Source organism: Lepisma saccharinum, chromosome 10, assembly GCF_977018435.1.
Source record: "Lepisma saccharinum chromosome 10, izLepSacc3.1, whole genome shotgun sequence".
NCBI lineage: Eukaryota > Metazoa > Arthropoda > Insecta > Zygentoma > Lepismatidae > Lepisma > Lepisma saccharinum.
In genome coordinates, this window is record NC_139238.1 from 82,958,257 (window position 1) to 82,982,057 (window position 23,801).

Below are 23,801 nucleotides of genomic sequence, written 5' to 3' on the forward strand. Positions count from 1 at the left end.
AAAAACTCAAAACTTTCATGTTTCTTGCATATAATTTTATATATAACAAGACAACTTACATTTAAAAAAGTCAATAGTGAACTCTCAAAGTTCTAGCAATCATTACTAACAATGTTTTCTCCAGTTTCGACACCCAGTACTGCATTCTGTGGAACACAGCACAGAGAAATATATCTCTAGGCCAGTCTTGTTATATGGTGTATGGCTTGAACCAAATGCTTGTCATGCAAAATAAATTTCCCTATGCATTGTGGCACACCCAATACATAGCCGTTCATTTTTTTTAAATATCTACATACATTATGCTATGTGGTAAAAACCATTTCAACAGTTGTTTTTTTCGCAACAATCCTCCAAAATTTAGAAAATACTGCATTAACACTACTTTGAGCATCACTTCTTTTATCTCTATACATACCTCTATATATATATATTTAATCTCACATATATATATTTTTTAAAAAAATGCTATCATACTTTACCTTCATACTTAAGAAAATAACATTTATGTGGTGAGTGAGTTTTTTTGACACTATCTCTCACCAATTATATGTACAGAGTGTTCTAACAATATAGAAACACTAATTTTTGCCTTGGGCTATAATAATTTGGAAGTCATCTATGTTCGTTAAGTTGTTCAATATTTTTGTGATGTCCAAACGTTAAATTGGCTGGATTCTCCTTCATGTGTTCATTGTTATCGTTTACAAGTGTAGTCATTATCTTCGAGTTGTAAATAAAGACACCTCTATCACAGATGAGTATGTGGCACGTTGCATTAAACATGTGTAGTATAAGTTTCACAATGGGAGAGGGGGGGGGGAGACCTTTAGATTAATAAGTAGGCATATATACTATCCCTGTCAAAAATTTGGTCACCAGCTGAGGATGGTATACACCAATTACTAAAAGCAACATAATACCACCATACTATGTAAAAAAAACTGCCTGGGGGAGTTGAAATACCTTTCAACAAAAAAACAAAAAAGAAAAGAATTATCACATCCATTAGCAAGAACAACCTGTATAAACACAATCATTCATAATGACTTTTTCTTTAACATCACGTTACTGGTTGCCTCGTTCTTTAGTGAAACCAGTATATTTTCCTTTTCACTATTCGCATGCACTTCCTTCAATTGAAAGCAAAGGGGGAAAGCAAGATTTTGTTTCAATTACTGCACCCTGACAACAAGGTGGCATTGTTTCTTGAAAAAAGTTGATTCACAAATTTTATGTCTTTCGTAAACCCAGTTTGGTGTGTCTCACTAACTTACTCCCAAGAGAGGGTGGGTGTTTTTCTCCTTTTCAAAACTCTGCTCGTCAATGCAGTTCAGTCATATGTTTACCATGTAATAAATTAATCTCAAATAAGCTGCAGTTTCTGCTGCTCGTCCTCCTCGCATCATTGAGTCACGCTCAAGACTTCATGAAGGGCTCGCTGTTGATCTGGCGACAACTGCTGAATGCAAGCCTGAAATAGTTCTGCATTTCCCTGTAATGCAAAAATGTGTCTCTTAGATAAAATATCGAGAGGTCTACAACAGATACAATTCATGTAAAACTTGCGGTCTTCCTGGATAACTTTATTATGGCTGAGCTGATGCAGATGTAGCTAACACTAGTGGTGTAATTATAACATCATTAAGCCTTGTTTCTATGATATGAAAAACTCAATATGCTGACCAAGGTAGAAATTTATTTTATTATAAAACATAAAACTAAACGTAATGTTTCAACCTTCCAGCAAGGTCTTCTTCAGACTCTGTACCAAGTACAACTTCAACTTGCTAGAAGGTTGAAATGTTAAGTTTAGTTTATGTTTTATAATAAAATAAATTCCTGCCTTGGTTAACATATTGAGTATTTCATAGTGGTGTAAGTATCAGTTCAAATTTAATCAAAAGATACTTTCCAAAGTTTAGGGTATCTTGCAGGATCCTGTGTGGAACTTTAGGAGAGAGTAAATATTCTGGAAATTATGTAAAATTCACCAACAATGTGTAGCTAAAATATATTTTACCCAGTTAACTGCCATGGGAGTTGTATTTACCTCATGCTAGTTTTACGCCTGGGACCTCATGAAGCATATTTAACTCGCACGTCTCCTTATCTCGTGGTGAACAGGAACTCACGCTACCATGCAATAACACACATGTTATGTGAAGAGTGGTCCCGTGGACAAAATTTTGCAGATGGTTCGTGAAAATATTATTTAGTGATGTTGTTATTGTTACAATTAATACAAACAATATAAAAAGCATGGATCAAATTAACATTTAACTTTTTATATTTATTTTTACATTTAAATTTCACTTAAATCTGTCAAGTTAACAAAAAAAAAAAAAAACATTTTCACTCTTAAAGTTTTCAGGTTTTTCAGATTGTGCATTTGGCCTTGAATTATTGCTGGCCAGTTTCTCGAACGATATTGATGCAATAGCATACTGCAGTCACGTTACAAATAACAAGAGACTCAATGACCAGATAAAAAACAACAATGCTCAGGAAAAAAAAAAGCAATATGCTGTGAGCCAAATATAATTCGCATGGTGTGCAGCGTAATAATTGATTCTAGCACCGCAAGAGTTGCATATGAGTCATGCGCATAAAATAATAAAAAATAAATTTTCATCTAATGAAGAAACATACTGCTTTTAACGTTTACATTACATTCTTGTAATAAAACATCATGGGCTCAGGGAAACTTTTGTTTTTATTGTGGCAGTCAACATGTTAAGGAAAGTTCCTCCTGTTGATTGAGAATAATTGCAATTCAGGGTGACCACTCTAGGACCATGATAAAATTCAAGTATAATTCCTGGTTTTCAAGGCGAACTTTCCAAAAATTGAAAGAGATGTTTCCTCTATTTCAACCTTACGTATTACGGTCTCTCAACATCCACACACAAATATCTTAATAATGTAAAGGGTCTATGTGGTTCCAACATCCAAAAATTATAATTCAATTTAACAGTATACGTAATATAATTAAAATATTTAATTTACGGTGCTGAGTTTCTATTTACAATCAGATGAGCAACCACAAATTCTTGTCTGGGCAGGTGGGGAGAGAGTGCCAGGATAAACGTACTAATAATAAGTCTTATTATTATTATTGATTTGTTTTATTTTACTTTGCTTCTAGTGCCACGTTTGGCTAATTTGCAAAGATGGGGATGAGTGATATGATGAAATTGATGAATAGGCGTCACAAACATCAATGCCCAAGCCGGGATTCCAACCTGCCTGGACAAACATTGTTGTTGTTATTATTATTATTATTATTATTAGTAGTAGTAGTAGTAGTAGTATCAAAGACGTTATTATCCTCGTAAATTATGCAAAAAGGGGGGGGTAGAAGTTGGTGCTAAAGCATTTGTGTTTGAACAAACTATTTGAATTATTTTATTTCAATACGTTCAATTTCACATTAATAATGGAAAACAAGCACACAAACTATTTTTGAAAGACAGAAAATGCTTGATAAATGCATTCCAAATATTATTCTTTTTTACATTAACATGTATAACTTTCATACACTATATATATATATATATATATATATATATATATATATATATATATATATATATATATATATATATATATATATATATATATATATATATATATATATATATATATATATATATATATATATATATATATATAATGGATAAAAGCAAGGAGGGCCAAAAGGGCTAACTAAAAATCAAATAAGGTAAAAGGAAACACTCACCGGACAGTAGGAAAATTCAAAATTTTCGCTAATTTATAGCATCATCGGTGTGAGAAGAAACAGAAGATGGAACCGGAAGCTTCCGGGGTCCTGCAGAGTTGCCAGGTCCCCATTGAAGAAGAAGCGGTGCGTAGAACGAAAAAAACACTGTTTCGTCACCAGGCTCGTCGTAAACTGTGAGTGTGTAGGATGAGTTGGGAGGGAGGGCGGGAGGGTGGGTGAGGGTTGGGCATTACTGGGTGGCCTTGTTCAGGCCAGGTGGAGTGGTTGCACTCATGGCCGATATATAGGCCCTCTCCCATCTTTTGCGAACAGAGGTGTTGGCTGGTTGGGGTAGGAGGTGGATGATCGCTACCCGGAAGCAGTCGTTGAAACTGATGTTGTGGTGGTTGGTGTGGACGGCGACAGTGAAGTCCAGGTTGTGGGTGGCTGTCGCCGTCCACACCAACCACCACAACATCAGTTTCAACGACTGCTTCCGGGTAGCGATCATCCACCTCCTACCCCAACCAGCCAACACCTCTGTTCGCAAAAGATGGGAGAGGGCCTATATATCGGCCATGAGTGCAACCACTCCACCTGGCCTGAACAAGGCCACCCAGTAATGCCCAACCCTCACCCACCCTCCCGCCTCATCCTACACACTCACAGTTTACGACGAGCCTGGTGACGAAACAGTGTTTTTTTCGTTCTATGCACCGCTTCTTCTTCAATGGGGACCTGGCAACTCTGCAGGACCCCAACTTCCGGTTCAGTCTTCCGTTTCTTCTCACACCGATGATGCTATAAATTAGCGAAAATTTTGAATTTTCCTACTGTCCGGTGAGTGTTTCCTTTTACCTTATTTGATTTATATATATATATATATATATATATATATATAAACAGGTGGGCTGAAAAGTTCGTAGGCTAACATAGTAAAAAATATTTTTTTGACAAAATTCGATTTTATTATTCAATATAGTTGCCTTCGAGGGCGATACAACGATTATAGCGGTCATACAATTTTTCGATGCCATTTTTATAGTACGATTTCTCTTTAGCCTCAAAATAGGCCTCAGTTTCGGCGATTACCTCTTCCTCAGCGCTAAATTTCTTTCCAGCGAGCATTCTTTTAAGGTCTGCAAACAGGAAAAAGTCACTGGGGGCCAGATCTGGAGAATATGGTGGATGGGGAAGCAATTCGTAGTCTAATTCATATAATTTTGCCATCGTTTTCATTGATTTGTGACACGGTGCATTGTCTTGATGAAACAGCACTTTTTTCTTCTTCAAATGAGGCAGTTTTTTCGTGATTTCATCCTTTAAACGCTCCAACAACGCTATGTAAAGTCTCAGCTATCTCGATCAACTTCACTTTACGATCATTTAAAATTATTTTGTGGACTTTTTTGATGTTTTCGTCGGTAACAGCCTCTTTGGGGCATCCACTGCGTGCATCGTCTTCGATGCTCATTTCGCCTCGTTTAAATTTAGCAAACCACTTCTCAACGGTTGATTTTCCTGGTGCAGAGTCCGAATAATGTTTATCAAGCCAAGCCTTGGCTTCAACAGTATTTTCTTTCGCCAAAAAGCAATGCTTTATTAACAGACGAAATTCTTTTTTATCCATTTTTTCACAATAACAAAAGCTGCTTCACTCACAATGCTATATCTCACGAACTAATTATCCGGCAGCTGTGAAATTTATACACGTATCTTTTGAAGGTTAGTACTAAGTAAAAATCACATGGATTTAATTCTAGTAACGCCATTTATGAGTCAGCCTACGAACTTTTCAGCCCACCTGGTATATATATATATATGTTTCACATATATGCAACATGGATACTAAATTGTGTATGTATTCGAAGTTTCTTTAATACATATTTTATACAACATATATTATTTAAATACATTATACAAACCAATTCAACCATCTCGCAATAAACCAACAGCAAAAATGACAAATTGTCTGAAATGTGCACACTCCCTTTCCTCAAAACAATTGTTTGTGCATTTAAAAGAAAATCAATGAAGAGATGTGTTATTTCTCTGTCTGATAATTCACAATACAATGCATTATGGAGAAAAAATGCGAGCGAAGCAAGCAAGAAAATTTTTGGATCTAATTTTTTGCAGGATGAAATCAATATTGATTTAATAGGGTGCAAATAATTTCACAGGACGCCAATGCGTTCTCCTTTTTAAAACTTTTGTGCCTCCCGATGGTGTAGTGATAACATTGTCGCCTTGTGATCAAGGGGTCACAGGTTCGATACCCGGTGCAGGCACATGGCACGGATCCCACTTTGAACTGTAGGTCCAGTCCCGAGTAGCCTTTCTGTGCGTAACACAGACTTAAAACTACAAATCAATGAATCAATTTTACAATTTTTTCCATTCAGATAGTTCGGCACCCAGGGCAGACTCCCGCCGCCCCCTAGCTATGATTATAAACTTGATAAGACTAAGAAAATTTCACAAATAATTTTTATTTGCATAAAATGTGAATAGGAATTGGATTCTCACATCTACGGAGAAAAATTCAAGTAGAATTCACGCATAATTCACGGAGCCAATAATTCATGCATAATTCCCGGTGAGTATCCACTCTGCACTTGTATATTAATATTTATTATCGGTCGACACATGAAATTTTTACTACGTAGTGATAAAATATACCGATACTAGCATTCTAGTGTTCAGATATAAAACTACAAATGCTGCATTAAGAATATTAAGGGTTCATTAACCTGCACAATGAATGTGACTGCAATGTTTTCTCCCTTTGAAAAAGGGACCACCCATTTAGAAATTTACTGCACAAAACTAGGGCATATAAATCATGCATTTATAAATTCATAAAACAACAAAATGGCTGAATTACACTAAATTACCTGTTATTTATAATTATCAGCAATCTTAATGATAACTGATGCATACAACTTTCAATTGTTACTATGGTCAAGCATCAGCATGTTGGGAATCTACAAGTGTTGATTCAAAAGTGCAAATAGGAAATCATCTATTTTTATGCTCATTTAGGTAAGGTAAAGGTAAAGTTCCCCCTGCATATAGCCCTGTACCATGAAGGCATATTTAGGTGATGTAGGTAGGGGTATGGCTCCACATATTATCAATCTCTGCCATTTTGAAGGTGATGTGATCAGCACCATGCTTAGGCAACCGAACCACTGATTTGAGGCTGGGTGAGCCCCGGAGCAATTTTATGCTGAAAAATTTCAGACCTTAGAACACCCACTCCGGGAACATGTGTTGTTCTGCAGAGGACACTGGTGTAATACTTTCTGTAAGAAAAAAGCATTTCTGTATCCTTATGTTTAGGTTTCTCATCTATTTATCTTTTCTGCACAATGCAATAAATTGTGAAGCATTCATCTGGTATCAGTGTGTCCAGTATTGTTGAAAATTTCTGCCTGAGGGCTTAGTAATCAATTGACACACACAGTCCATAACGTGCCTGTTACTACATCAGTTAGCATTATGCTGATGCCAACATGGTATGGATAGAGGCATGCATATTTAGTTTTTGACGAAAATATGAAATGTGAAATAACACATTGTAATGCTATTTTTTCATGTTTCTGAAAGGTGTGAGGTGCAATTTCCTACCCTGTTTTGTTACGAAATGATGTGAAATGAACTGTAAAATGCGAAAGAATCAAACACGAAATTTTAGAGTTTATTTACTGACGCGACACTTTCTGAAGTCAGAATTATGCCGAGAGTTATGCAATTCACAGAAAATTGATTAATTCTGCTGTAAATATTTGAAAAGCAAAAATGCACCCCTTTATACTGGGATTATATTCAAAATTTTAAAACCAAAATGTCATTTTATATACCGCCTTTTCACCGCTATAGCAGCAAAATTTTAATTTATTTATCGCTTTTGAACCTGAAATTGATTCTGTTTTTTTGCTTTTTTATTTGCCAAAAATATGTGTCTCTAGGTATGAATTCATTTCTCCCACTCTTGTTAAATATTAGGGATGGAACAATAACAATACAAAATTTTGGCTGATACCAATAAAGTACCAAAATTAAATTTACTGACACTGGTATTCTACTTATCAAATATAAAATTCCAAATGGTCCTTGACGACCCAGAATGGTTCGTTGACCTCCTTAATAAATGTATGTTACAAGATGACTGCAATGCAAAAGGATTTGCAAATTTTCAGTTTTGTTCAAAAAATTATAGAAATTACATATTTATAAATCCATAAAAATTATAACAAAATTGCATAGTATTGCAGATCATAAGATATTTATAGATATATCGGATTGGTGATATACTGTTATCAGCCAATACCAATAAGGGTACCAATTAATCGGCCCCATCTATATTAAATATACACACCTGGATGTGTCTAACGAGATTCAGCATCCTTTTAGAAATGTCATTATCCAAGCTCATTGCATCTCGAGCGAAGGCCTCAGCTATTATTGCAATTAGCCGTGGGAGATTGGCATTGTTCGGACCCAACACTACTGGATGATTAGATTCCACCAGATCACATAGATAGCCATACACATGTGGAGCCTCATCTACGTCTTCCCACACAGGTAGCCACTGCAGCCTGGTAAAACAGAAGCAACAAATTAATACATTAGAACCTCGATTCTATGTTCCCGGATTTTACATTTTTCCACGTTATACATTCAATCTTGATGGTCCGAACATAGCAAAATGGTATAATATTTTCATCAATATATATACAGGGTGTCATTTTAATGGCGCCCATGGACCACAGATTCGTATAGAGGACATCAAAACAAACAACTTTTCTCAGTAACATTTTTCTCGTTGGTGCGTCGATTCGACGCTACAGTCGTTCAAAAAAGACCATTTTGCCGCCTGGATGCTGGCAACCCAACACAACATTTGATCGTAACGGTGACGTCATTTCCTGCAGCGAAACAGCGCACAGCAGGGTTGCAAGGAACACACAAATTTTGTGAAAATTGACAAACTACCAATCACATGATTAGATGTAAAAGTAATCGAGAAATGCGTCCAGTAGACCGAACATCATAGCCTACCAGCCAGAAGATCAGCAGTCATCTCAGGGGAAGGAGGAAGTGAACGAACGGTATGAGAAATGGTAAAAACGTATTCAAAATGAAGTGTCAATATCGAATTTAGTCTCAGCCTATGTGTCAAATATCAACGAGAATACATTTTATTTAACTTACAGCTTACATGTGGCTGTTTACGCCCAGCTACATATTTGCGCATCTCGGTGCAAGGTTGATATCTACAGGTTTGTGTCTAGATGCCCTGTGGTACTTTTGTGCTGATAACGGATGTATCCGAGGTTCACGTTGTTACATTACGGCTAAAACACCTAGAACCACAGTAACAATCTAATTATGAATCAGTAGCTAATATACTGCTCTGTTCACAGTTGCAAACTATTACATGTGTATCCGGTGAGTAGATAAACACAGTCGTCAGATAGCTTGTATTACTACTACTTATATCCCTGTATTTTCAATCATTTTTGTCACTTGCCTCATAATGTCCTGAATTATATTGTGTTGCTTACCTTTGGCATTTTGAGTTCCTTTCATTTCTACTTTGTCATTTGTTCAGTGTGTCACAGACAACTAGTATCAGAAGGACGAAGTGGATAAACTAAATTGTAGATGCCAACTTGGTAACTAGATTTGCAAATATTTGACATGTAAGCTGAGACAAAATTCGATATGAGCACTTCCACTTGAATTCTATTTTCTTTCTACCATTTTTCGTATCGTTTGTTTACTTCCTATTAGGTTAAAGAACGTGTTTTCTCGTTTCCTTTTATGGTACATAATGTGGCTGATTGTAGCTATGAAATTTTTAACAGAATATGAGTGTTCCTGGCAACCCTGGAACGCATCGCTCCACGATGGGATATGACGTCACAAATGCAATCAAATGTTGTGTGTGGTTGCCAGCATTCAGGCGGCAAAACAGTCTTTTTTGAACGACTGTAGCGCCGAAATGACGCACCAACGAGAAAAATGTTACTGAGAAATGTTGTTTGTTTTGATGTCCTTTATACGTTTCCGTGGTCCATGGGTGCCATTAAATTGACACCCTGTATATTGTCCTGCATTTAACATTTTTTCAGCTTGGTCCCCTGACAAACGTAAAATCAAGGTGACGTACCGTGGGATTCCGATTTTACTTTCCCTTGGTTTTACATTTTCCTGCATTTTAAGTTCTTTCACCTAGGTCCCCAGAAAAACATAAAATTGAGGTTCTACTGTATATAAAAATTCAGAATCCACAATTCAGACTTTATAGCTAGAGATGCACAGATATGAAATAAATTCTAACACCAGTCACATACCATTATAAAAATTTACTAACACTGATCAAGTTCTATTTAAAGGTTCGCGTAACCAATTTTTATACTATGGTGATTCAAGTTACACCCCCCCTTTAAAAAACAAACAAAACACATTAGAAAGAAAAATTTATTGGACGAAAACGGATGAACATTTAACTTTTTCGACAGTCACCAAGGTGTTCCAAGCACTTTTCGTATCGTGAGACTAGTTTTTCAATTCCTTGTGTGTAAAAATTCCGTCCAATTTCTTTGAACCACTTTGAGACTGCTTCCTGCACTTCCTCATCTGACGTGAAACGCTGACCCCCTAGGTCTTCTTTGAGAAAACCGAAAAGGAGGTAGTCACAGGGTGCCAAATCGAGGCTATACGGATGGTGAGACCACACTTTCCACTTGAAATTTGCAGTAAATCCTGTGTGACAGCTGCTGTATGGGGGGTAGCATTGTCGTGAAAAAGAACAACCCCATCCCTCAATCTTCCGGGCCTTCGATCTTTAATGGCTTTTCTCAGCTTCTTTAAAGTCTCACAGTATGTTGCGACATTGATTGTTGTTCCTTGGGGCACAAACTCACTGTAAACAATGCCTTCGGAATCCAAGAATATCGTCAGCATGACCTTTTGAACCGTTGGACAGGTTTTGGCTTTTCTTGATGGTGGCAAATCCTTGTGTCTCCATTCCATGCACGCCCTCTTTGTCTTGGGAGTGTATTGGTGCACCCAGGACTCACCTCCTGTGATGATTTTGCTCAGAAACTGCAGACCATCCATGCAATAATGCCAAAGAAATGACAGCGCAGCATCAAAATGTTGATTTTTGTGCCAGTCTGTTAACAAGCGCCGAACCCAGCAAGAGCAGTTTTCGATAACCCATCTGATCACGAATCAGTATAGACCCACTACCATAGGATATGTTCAGTTCACTTGCAATCTCTTTAATTTTCACGTGGCTGTTAGCAACAATGATTGCATTCACACGTTCTACGTTGTTAATAGTGTTCACAGTTGCAGGCTGCCAGACATGCGGTTCGTTCATGTTCGATCTTCACTCTTCGAACATCTGGCACCATTTTGCGATCATGGGGCGTGACATCGCATTCTCACCATACACCTCGACAATTTGGCAATGGATTTTACTCAGATTATGCCTTTGTGCCCACAAAAATCTGACGACGGAGTGCACCTCTATATGACGCGCCATACTCACACTGACTACTCGCATACTAAACCACCTGAAGCACGGCTGCTTCTGGTGTGTGAAGAAATCATTCCAGACAGTGTTGCCACCAAGCATGCTTATTTTCTCTCTCTTAGTACAGGAAGACGGGTCGGGTGTAACTTACTTTTTGATTCACCAATGTAAATGCAAAAAAAAATTACTTGTTATCTCTATTAATTCTAACATCTACCTTATGTTATTTTGCAACTGATAACCAAAGGATATAAATGCAGTTTTCTTTCTTTGGTCCTTCCAATGTTGCTAACTACATCTAACATTTTTCAACTTACCAATGGGGAAGGATTTCTTCTACGTTAATTGCCGAGCTGTTGTATTTTATAATTTTAGTTACTGCAGATATTGCATTCTCTGTAGCATTTATATTTTCTACCGTTCTTGCATCAGGATCTGCAATGACCTTCACCAGTCTTGGCACCGCCTCTGCACACGCATCTATAAGACACAAAACAATATTTCTCATTTAAGTGCGTATTTTTGTGGCATATTGGATATATTGGAAATGTTTTAGCTTAGATTGCTGATAATTTTGCCCATGTTTTGATTGATCGAGTTGGTGTTTTAAGTCCGCTTTATGCACAGTAAGGCTAATCGGGACTGGACCTACAGTTTAAAGTGGGATCCGAACCACTATGTGCCTCCACCAGGCATCGAACCAGGGACCCCTAGATTACAAGGCAACGACGCAACCACTATGCCATCGGAGAAGCTATTTTGCCCATGTGTTACTTCTATGAAAAGCCTATATTTCAGTGTAAAATTCTGCCATTTTCAGGGTGTCTAATATTTCATAAAAACAAAATTCCCTGACTTATCCAGGTTTCCAAAGTCATTCAGGTAATTAATGTATATTTAATCATATTTATAAGGGCACTATATTTTAGATAAACACCATACTTAGAATTTCACTACACTAAGTTATTCAAACACTCGCTCCAATGAGAACAAAAATTGACTGTGCGTGTTGGGGTACTGAGTGATCGTTTATGTAATATGTAGATCCACATATTTTTTGGTGCATAAAAAATTGAGATTTCGGTACAAAAAATGGGCACATTTCAGGATCAAAATGGCATTTCGGTGTTAAAATGATGAATATAACCCTAATTTTAATTTAAAAACTACACTTATTACACAACATACACATTTCCCTATTAATAGTATATTTATGTAGTTATCATAGTATCAACTTTCGTCCTGTGCAAGACAAGTCAATTTTTGTTCTTAAATATTTTCAGCAGAATTAATCAACTTTCTGTGAACTGCTAACTGCCAGAATAATTCAGACCTCAGAAAGTGCAGTGACGGCACATAAAAATTAAATTTCATGTTCAAGGTTTTATTTCACATTTTGCAGCTAACTTGCATCATTTCGTGACAAACTGTGGTAGGAAAATTCACCTCACACCTTTCAGAAACATGGGAAATGAACATTACAGCGTGTTATTTCACATTTCAAGTTTCCGTCAAAAACTAAATATGCATGCCCCTCAGTAATACATAGACAACCCTTTGTTTAAAATGACAAATCATAACAATTATAGCATAAATAGCACACCATTTAAATCATAACAATTATAGCATAAATAGCACATCATTATCATAAAATTTACTAAATTGCAGCAAGAAATTGGTAAATTCCAATAGCCAATTACTGTAGTCGACATGAAAACAATTCAAAACCAGACATCTTTTCCTAGATTATTTAACATTTCTACTGGTAATACTCTGTATATCAACCTGAAGTATATAGGGTGTCCACAACAAATTTAAAATTTCTTGTTTTAAGGCTATTAAGTGCTACGTGCTTCTCATTTGTTCGATTCGCACAGAACTCTGGGAGAGTGATGTTGATGCAATATGGTATGTGCTGGCTTGCAGCAGAAACATTTTGTCACATCAGGCTACCTGAGTTTAATGCATCAGCTTATGTGCAAGTGTGTTATCATATAGGAGTTATATAAAACAAAAACTGTATCCAGCACTATGGCGCACGCTCCAGAGTGGTAAAATACATCTTGCTTGTCCAATTTTTCTTTGCTCAAAGCCTACTTCTAGTGCACTACCAGAAAGATGTTTACTTTTCCAGAAACACAGTAACTCCTGGTTGGCAGAAAGCCTGCATTTTATGAACATCACTGTGGGCGGAGTCAGGCTGCTGGGCTATTATTTGGGGTCATGACATATACTTCTCCCCATTAATGATGTTATGATTAAGACTGTTGTTGCAGCATTATCATTTCAACAGCGGCCGTGCTGTAGGCTCCGGCTACGGGACATGTGTAGGTTCGAGTGTCCTGGGAAAGCATAACAACTTATCTTGAGATTTCAGCCTGTGTATAGGATTGGTGGCCACCCATTATCGTGAGGAAATTGGGGAGCCACAGATGAATAGCATAACCCGGTCATGAAAACCTACAACTACCATTTAGGTTCATCGTGCTGACCACACGCCAGCCTGTAACTGGTTGGACAATCTCCTACCTTGGGTGAGTGAGGCCGGTCAACGATAGGTAGGCCTGGGCTCTCAATGGGCTGTGTTGCACCATGGGTTATTATTATTATTAATATTATTATATTTATATATTATAAAGCTTGAATATTTTAATGATGTTTACAGAATTTGTTAACTACTTGTTGATGTAACTGTTTTGTATTTACTTTTAAAACAGCAATAAGTATGAATTGCAACATTTGGGAAAGAATGAGGATAAAATACAGTTCAAAAATTCTCCCCCCCCCCCTTCTTAAGTCTGTTTATGGTTGCTTTGCTTGGAAAAACAATTGCATTGTTTTGACTTTAGTGCACCTATGCACACTAAAGTCAAATTAAGCTGGAAACTTACTTGCAAAAGCTCCACCACCGAATTGCCCTAGAACTCCAAAACCAAAGACAGCTGCCTGCCGAACCTCCGGAGATTTGTCATTGATATAAGTTAACAGAGGCTGCAAGAAGTGGTCCTGGTACTTGACACATTCTGGCCCACCAAACTCAATGACATCGTCAAACACGCACAACCCCCACTGGTGATCCGACCACATCCGATCGGGTGCCTAAATGAAAAGAACAACTATCCTTAATACCAATTATCCTTCATTGTACACAATGCACATTATTCTAATTTATTTACAGATACATATGCATATTTGTGGTTAAATAAAAATAAAGAAGATGTGCAAAAACAGACCAAATTTAGGTCAAAATTTCCGTGGTCATTCCAATGTCATGAAAATTTGTAAAACATTTTAAAAGTTTAAGGTAAACAATTTAATATTTCTTGCAATGAAATTAAATTTTTAACATCCTGGACTGCACTGTAGGGTTCAGATTAGTTTGTACAATTTGTATGAAAGATCAAATATATATTTTTAAATAACATCACTTCCTTGTTTACCAGATCTTAGACATGGCTAATTGAAAAAGATTGTTTCTATGTACCAATAAAATTGGTATGATGAACATACATTAACTTACTTTTGTTTTTTGTAAATATATTTCAGTGCAACTGTTTGGAACAAACTTGCTGTTCTCTCACAATTGTGAAAGTAATTCATGCAGAACCTATGTATAACTCCCAATTAATATGCAGTGAATATGGTATATGAAAGTTTAATTTTGGTGTTAATATTAACAAAATCCCAAATTTGATTTTGAAACTATGCACTTATTATTACTAGGGTTGAACTGATATTGGAGATCTCACACTTTTGAAGCCTAAATATTCTGGAAATGATGCAAAATGAATAATTTTCATTATTTCCGCAATTGCATTGTGGGAAAAAATTGATTTTGAGATTAAATTATCATCACATGTGAAACAATATTTTACAGCAAAATTCTAGCAATTTCTATGGTATAGTTCGAATGGAAAACTTAATCTCCAAAGTGTTGCAATTTTCAAGTATTGTATCAGTATGAGTAACAGCATTGGTATAAATTAGAGATGGCCAAATCTGGATAAAATTTTATACTGATAGATAATTTTCTTGTGTGCAATATCCAGACAGTTTTATCGTTTATCCGTTTTATGGGCTTTCCACATATTCTTTTATGTGTCATGTTCTCATTTCACTGTACAGATTTTCTACAAATTCTTCATCAAATCTATATTATCCAAATTATCCAGATATCCGAATTATGTTGCATCCAAACAGATATCGGATAATTTGACATCCGGATATCATTATCAGAATTTTATGGTCATCCCTAGTATATATATCAGCAAATGATTCAAAGAAAAGTTTTTTTAAAAAATTAAAAGAATATAACTTACCAGCAGTTTAACAAAATGTGGAACTAATTGATCAAAATATGGAAAGAAAGTCTGCCTATATGTGGAAAATAACGAATGTATAATATCTCCTACTTTGCTAAGTATGTACACGTCTTCATTGTTTTCATCTACTAACTGCTCCTCCACAACCTGAAACAAAAGATAAGCAGTGTAAATATTAAGTTTATGCAAAGCAATACTTGCTCAATGTGTGGGGAAATATATTATTTACAAACAGAAAGAGCACATTTTACAACAAAACACAAAAGTGACTAGATACCATTATAAGAAGCAACAGGTGAACTAAACTGCATTCTAATAATTAGTATTTGGATTTGAATTTTTCTTTTAAGTCCACTTTATGCACAGACTAATGTAATGAGTAGGGAGCGGAAGTTGATGAAATGTCATCTTTTTTTTGACATCTCACACACGATGCCCATTAAATATACAAAGTATTACACTTCGTCTAGAACCCAAAAAAGGTAATTTTAAAGTGCATTTTTTGCCCATTTTCAGGCTTTACGTCATTTTCCCGCAATTTTTCGCAATATTCGGTGCATTGTTTCGTCATATTTTGTCACTTCTTTCATTTTGGTAATGTTCTTGAGTCTTTTCACCAAGGTGAACATAGGTCTATATATATATATATCTCGGAGGATTGCAATTTACGAGCAAAATAAATGCTGAACTGGTGACAGTCTTTGTTGTGTCGGGGGAAACTACCAGGTGTACTTTCCAAGGTATTTTTTCCTGAGGGGGGGTGGGGTGGGGGTGTCTATGAACCCTTTCCCAGATGCGTCCCTGATTTTGGTTTCCCTATTTTTTATAAAATTTGTTAAATTTCTAAACAAAAAATGTCTTATGTGGATCGTGATAATTTATTTTTCTTTACAGTGCCACAGAAATGCACCACACCAGGCAAAGATGCGGGAAATTAATGCATTTTACACCAATTCATTCAGTGTATAAAATTTTTTCATAAAATTATTTTAAAATTATTCGGTTGTTTCCATTGGAAATCCTCGTTGCATATTTTAATTGAATATGCACGTGGCATCATTTTGTGCCTTTTTTTGAAAGCAAGATTGCATTTTGTTTAATTTGCTTTTCATTTCAATTTTTAACCTGAAACTAACAAATTTAATGGTCATTTTTTCCCACTTTTTAGGACATACTATAGGTCATATACCTATATTTTTTAGGTCATCAATTTCCGCTTCCTAGTAATGAGTATGGCCCTGATTTTGATATAATCACTTCCTTCTTGTAACCAAGCAAAAATAAAAAAGAACAAATTAAATTTTTAGGACCTTGAAAGTAATGGAATCCTTAGTGATATGTAAATATTCCAAAACAGATCAGAAACATTGAAATCGAGATTGCAGATTTGTGACAAGACACAAATGTCAAGAACATTGGCTTCCCACCCCCTACAATCTCTATCAGTTATTAGTTACATCCAACTTCAAGGGTTGCAACATTTTGGACCTGCCTTGTTTTCCTAAGGGTGAAAATGTTAACGTTTTTCGTCAACATTCACTTCCCCATGGTTTGCATAGCCTCTATACCAAGTTTTGCCACAATTCATTGCTTCGAACAGGCTCCAGAATGCTGAGTAGGGCAACTTTAATTCTAACTGCCTGGTACAACAAATGCCATCGGTCAGGTACAGTGGATGGATGTTGCTCAAATACATCCCCCACCCTCACAAAAGCCGCTTCTGCTTTTATGGTGCACGCTTGTGGTGGCAGCAATCATATCTTCCTCAGAGCTTAACCCCTTCAACCTCATCAACCACACCCCTCATTTCAATATCACCTGTTTTGGAACATGGACCACATTCTGTCATTAGGCAGTTCCAAGACAAAGATGTGTGTGAACATGCAGTGGGCAAGTGCTTGATGTTGGAGCCACACATCTTTCAACATGTGATTCACACCTTGGAAGTGCCCAGATGCTTGATTGATTGATTTGTTGTTTAAGTCCACTTTATGCACAGTAAGGCTAATCGGGACTGGACCTACAGTTTAACATCTGAGAAGGCACCTCTGTAACTGTAAGGTTGCAGGCTAACAAGGCTCTGGCATCTGGTCCTACGGCCAGTATAATCCTTTGTAGGGCTGAGTGTTGCCCTGTGTTTTGTCCTTATATGTACTTTTAACTTAAGTACGAAGCTTTTAGATCTCAGAAATGAAAGTTCAATTTACTTACGGTATGGGGTTGGACCAAGTATAATGTGACGGGTGCAAATAGCCTAAGTACTGACACAGACACTTTAATTTCAATCAACCAATACAGTAAAATCTATCACTGTATATCAACATATGTTAACTACTAGGATCCAGAATTGCCCAAAAAATTATCAACAAGTACATCTGAATTGGTATATTTCATGCTTCATCACACCACTAACTTAGTAGACGTACTAACTTACCTCATCGTAATCTTCATCTTTCCTCTTTTCCTGCCTCTGAACTGCTCGTTCAAAGTGGTCTGTTAGAATTTTGTCCAAGATTTTAATGAGGTCCTTCATTGCAGATTCTGCAAGGCATCCTTCGCCCAAAGTTTCAATGCACTGCAAGAGAAAAGGTGAGTAACATTTCAGTAGTGTCAAGTTAAGGCTCCACTGGACCTTTCGCCATGATCCACCTGGATGAAATCCCTTCGAAAAATTGCTATGATATTTCAATTTCTGAAAAATTACATCTCCTTAGAATTCCATTTAGACCATTCATGTGAATCATCTTGTAGTTCGCTTTCAGTATTGTCTACTTACTCACAATAGTGTTGTGTCTACGTAAGCTTATTAAACTATTGTGAATATCTAAACAGTGAAGCCTACCACACGATTCACATGAATGATCTAAAAGGAATTCTAAGCACATGTAATTTTTCAGAATTTAGAATATCATAGTGGTGTTTCGAAAGGAGGAAATTTTGAAAACTGGCATTGGTCAAAGTTCCAGCTACGCCTTAAGAATTAAAACTTAAGGGACGGGTGTGACAGACTAAGCTGCTGGAATTCCTTAGTGATTTGTGTTTAAATTGTATGCTCTGCTGAAACCTTTATGAAACATGACATGAATTAAAGGAATGAAATGCAAGATCAGTTACAACTACAACTTGAAAATCTAACTGTTAGTATTTAATGGTTTAATAATATATTATAGATTACTTGTAACTGACATTGGATTATTGCTTTATAAAATGCTTGAAAACAACATCTCAAATTATTGTTAAAAATTAAAACAAGAGCCACGGTAGCTTAATCGTTAGAGCATCTGGCATCTGCCCAGTCGGGGAGAACCGGGATTTTTTCCACCTGTTCAAGTGGCTCCGGCACCCATCCAGCAATGTATAAAATGGGTACCTGGAGGAAACTCTTGGGAGTAAAGGCAGCCAGGGGCATGGTGCTGGTCACATCACCTCCACCTTTGACCTGGATCAAGGAAGTGTGGAGCCCTAACTCCACACCCCCTGTACGCCTTCATGGCATGGTGCCAAGCACAGGAGACCACTTTACTTTTAATTTTTTACTAATAAACAAATAAACAGCATGATAAAAAAGATACTTTCAAAGTCAGTCCGAGCTTTTGACCTCAACCCAGAGTCATCATCATCAGGTACTGCAAGTAGCGACATCTGAAATTTAGCAACTTCTACCATGGTGCTTCTCAACAAACTCTGAGTTACCATTATTATTGTTAACACAGATTTAGTGTTGGTTTAAAAATGATTTGTTACCTTATGAATTTAAATAAGTGCATACCTTTGCTAGTGAATGCATATGTTCTGAGAGCACTTCTTTCTCAGGTTCTGTGTCAATCGCTTTGAGTAGCTCAGGGCAGATAAAGACCCACATTCCGTGCAGATAATCTGGTCCTGAAAATATAAGGGCATGTATTTATATATATAAAAAAATATTAATTCAAAGTACAAAGTACATACAAATTCAAGTTTTCACTTATTTGGCAAAAACAAATTCCATGATTTTCCAGACAATTTTAGAATAAATTTCCAGAACTCTGTGGCACTTATCTTGGCAACAATGGATGTGATTTAACCCTGTTTAGCCTGACGGGATCCACCCTGAAAATCAAAACTACATTTCTCACATAGCAATCTGGCACACTACCAACTGGACCATCCTGACTCCTTGTGGTGTTCCATTAACATGAATACAAAATAGTTTATTTCAGAAACTAAGCTGATACCAAAGATCAAGATAACCAACCTTTTTTTCTTGTCTTGACATTTTAACATGTTTATTCATATTTGGGGAATAAAAGATGCGGTTGATAATACCGGTAATTAGACATAAGCAAGTTACTAACTTTTTCCGCAAAACTTAATTGTAGAATTACTCACGCGAAATTGTGTATTTCCGCGTTGCACAATTTAATGGATATTTCAGATTAATTTTGAAGACACACTGTCTTCATTCACTAAGGGTACAGCATCTGGAGCGGAGATGGCACCGCTTCACTACTTACTTTGTTCCCGGGTGGCGGTATTTAATTTTTTCCCATTTGGTGGTGCTGGTGTGTGTATCCTGGCTTGCATCGTCTGCTGTGCTTTCTGTTATCAGGTGGCGCTGCCAGGTGGTGGTTGGGGGGGCTGGGTTGTCCGCTGGATCATGCTGCTCGGTGTGGTGCAGTTCCTGTTCCTCACGTGTCTGGATTGGGGGGCAGAGGGTTGAGTATGTGCACTGCATCTTTTCTTTTTCTGGTCTGGGATCTTTTGGAGGATGGGGTGTCGTCGGGTGTGCCTGTCTATTGTCCAGGTTCAGTGCTGGTTTCTGTTGGATGATAGCATGGGTTTATTTGATGGTGTTTTCTATGACAGAGCCGGTTGGGTGAAGTAAGGATGGGGAGGTGTTGAGAAAGGCCTGATTTTGGTGCATCTTTTAAGTGTTCATCAATCCGTTCTCGAACAGTGCAGATGGTTCTGCCAATGTAGCTGTTGTGGCATTGTCATGTGGCCTTGTAGACACCAGGGGACGAAGACAGAGTGTCCTCGAAATTAATCTGATCCATTAAATTGTGCAACGCGGAAATACAAAATTTCACGCGAGTAATTCTTAAACTGCGTCTACCGCATGAATTAATTGTAGAAGTTCTATTAATTTCGGTGGCCTCTGCCACCATCCACATGGGAACTCGTTGCTTCACTGCTGGGCTGGCTTCCAGTTCCTGTCGTTTCCCTGAATGCTGCTAGGAGCTCCATTGTAGCCACTTTGTCTGCTGTATGAGTTAGGTTTAAGTTGTTGCAGTATCGGGAGCCAAATGTGATGCACCTGACCGCTGTTACATTCAGATCATGTGGAAAATGCATAATTCCATGCAACTCCTTGACTTTGGTGTCAACGAGCATGTGCAAATGTATGCCTGACCATGTGTTTGTAAAGGAACAAGTTCAAGTGGGTGGCCAACTAATAGAATATCTACAAGTAAGTTTCGCAGAAAAAGTTAGTAACTCACTTACTTCTACTTAACATGTCTAGTTTATACCTTTCCAGCTCTGAATAAGGATCTGAAAATTTGGAAAACAAATGGAAGGTACACATGTAGCACTATTGCTTCGGTTAATATCCACCCCTACAGTTGCCTGTTGCCAAACACTGGCCATACTTCCAAAGCTGCATTTTCTTTCCCAGCAGTTATACCGCTCGCAATTCCAACTGGCAGCTGGGAAACAACGAATCAGTGATCAGATGAATCCTCTTGACTGACATCGACTGCATTTTCCAACCACAAGGCACCGCAATAAATAAGCATCTGATACACAGCATCTTACCAAACGTACTGTAAAATGGGGGAGGGAGAGAGTTGATCAGCTCTTGTTACCGGATAAAAGTTGTACAATAGTACACACAACACTGTACAAACCAGCTAATAAAAACAGCTGACAAAAACAGACGTGCACTTGGCAACATTGTAACGGGAGAGCGATATTACTCCTAGAGCTTTTAGTTTGCAACTGAGGTTGTCAACACTTAGTGAGACAAACTCCCAAGACGATTGGTGCCCAGATAGAGCTACGTAGCAAAAAGTAGGTCAGCCACCGGTTAGGCTTGTGCTCAGTATAGTAAAGAATCAAAATGAAGCATACAGATGCTCACCTTTAATTTTGGCACAATCAAGGAGAAATGGTAGGCTTTCGGCAGCTGCTGTTCTCACACCATCGTGAAAGTAGAATTTCAGCATAGGCACCATGAGTCTGACAACTTCCTCTGCATAGTTGGCAAAACCTTCCTTCAGCTCCCTTGCATAACACACTAACATCTCGCACGCAGATGCTTTATCTTCCAAACCTTAAGAAAGAACAACAAAAAAATTATAATATCCAATAATATCCAACTTGGGGATCCAAAAAGTGAATCATGCATGCAGACAGCTAGAGACTAGGGTTGGACTGATGTCTATACTTATGTATCACTATCAGTCAATACTAGTGCTAACCAAGAGCATCAGATACTGCAAAAAGCTGTGTGGCATTTTCAAGATATTTTAACCTTTTGGGCCCCAAGCATCTCTGTAGAGATACCCAAATGTAACCCTCGCGCTCCCAAGCATCTCCATCGAGATGCTGTGTCAAGGTCGTAGTTTTTACGTTATAACTTTTCTATTTTTGGCTAGAATTTTTTTTAATATTGTTCCTAACATATGTATTTAACAGAAATGTTTCTTGAACTTCTTTTTCTTCATGAAAATGGAGGGGAAAAGGCAGGAAAAGGGACTTCTCTTTTGCGTCTTTTCCAGGGCAAATTTTTGCCGACAAAGGAAGACCGGTTTTGCTGTTCTAAAGCAATGCTTTTCACTCCCACCTGGTAACTGCATTCGAAGGAAGCTTGTTTATCAGTATCCGATGTCAAAATCAAAGTTTTCCGTGCGGGCGCAAGCAGGGAGTGGGGTGGGGGAGGGGGAAGACTGGTTGTTGAATCTGCATTGTGAGAATGGAATTTCGTCTGAATCTGTGATTCATTGTGTGTACAACGGTATATCTTTCATATCTCTAGGGCATTTAGTTTCTGAGCTATAGTCATTTCAATGTAACTGCAATTCGCTCAATTCCGAAGCTTGAGACAGTGGTGTACAAGCCTTTCCTTTCAGGGGTACAACTCGCGTTACATTGGTCATATGACAATGATGCAAATATTTTTTCTGTTTCTTAAATGCCAGCGATAATTTCTATGTGCATTTTGAACTTTTCATATCCTTTTTTTCGGGGGTGGAAGGGGAGAAACCCTTTTTTTTTTAAAAAAAGTGTTTTTCATGGGATTTCCCCCCTTTCCCCCTCCATATGTATGCCGAATGTGCATAAATTATATATCGTCTGAATCTGTGATTCATTCTGCGTACAACGGTATATCGTTCATATCTTCAGGGCAAATAGTCTCTGAGCTAAAGTCATTTCAAGGTACCGCTGCATTTTGAAGCTTGAATCAGTGGTGTGCCGACTATTCCTTTGGGGGTACAACTCACATTACATTGGTCATATGATGATAATGTAAATATTTTTGCGTTCCTTACATGTCAGCGATTATTTCCATGTGCATGTTGACACTGTCATGTACTTTTTTCTTGGGGGGGAGGGGGGACCATTTTTTCCCAAAATTTTGGAATTTTGAGTTCTGCTCCTAGATTTTACATTTTCTCACATTATACAATCAATCTTGATGGTCCCCAAATAGCAAAATGTTATATTTTCTCGCATTTCAAGTTTTTTTTTTCAGCTTGGAACCCTGAAAAACGTAACATTGAGGTTCCACTGTAGAATCTGCCCCTGTAGCCTTCAATCAAAAGAAAAATACAATTTCACAGAATTGAAAGTGGCATACCTGATGTCCTGATACCGAAATTCTGTTGCTCTCCGAGAGAGATAAACTGCCAGTCTACATCATTATCTATACTCTGCATGTCGTCATTATCTAAGAGGGCAACCTCAGGCTTCAGTGATGCTGTTTTCATCACAGCAGGCATTACCAAAGGCAAATATTGTTCGAACTGCTTACCTGGAAAAAGAGTTGAACAGGATTAAAATACATCACATTTTTCTTTCTGAATTTGATATAAATATTGTAATTGGTACAAAACAACATTAGCACTCCAACTGAATCAAAAGTCAAATTACATTCAACACCATTTTGGAAACAAGAGCACAATACTTTATCAAGCTTTGTAACTTGTAAAAGATTTAC

The 23,801-nt window shown here is 37.3% G+C and overlaps 1 protein-coding gene across 1 annotated transcript in view; it reads right to left on the reverse strand.

Annotated features, from left to right (window-relative positions):
- Positions 1–23,801, reverse strand: part of Karybeta3 (karyopherin beta 3) — an 80,523-nt gene continuing 56,722 nt past the window's right edge. Inside the window, exons 15-23 of the mRNA XM_083130035.1 lie at positions 23,442–23,615; positions 21,723–21,914; positions 19,371–19,483; positions 18,036–18,176; positions 15,599–15,748; positions 14,171–14,378; positions 11,597–11,759; positions 8,109–8,328; positions 1–1,495 (exon numbers count right to left, since the gene is read on the reverse strand). Coding sequence (XP_082986161.1) covers positions 1,406–1,495; positions 8,109–8,328; positions 11,597–11,759; positions 14,171–14,378; positions 15,599–15,748; positions 18,036–18,176; positions 19,371–19,483; positions 21,723–21,914; positions 23,442–23,615 — 1,451 coding nt within the window. The 3' untranslated portion in view covers positions 1–1,405. The remainder of the gene's footprint in view (positions 1,496–8,108; positions 8,329–11,596; positions 11,760–14,170; positions 14,379–15,598; positions 15,749–18,035; positions 18,177–19,370; positions 19,484–21,722; positions 21,915–23,441; positions 23,616–23,801) is intronic.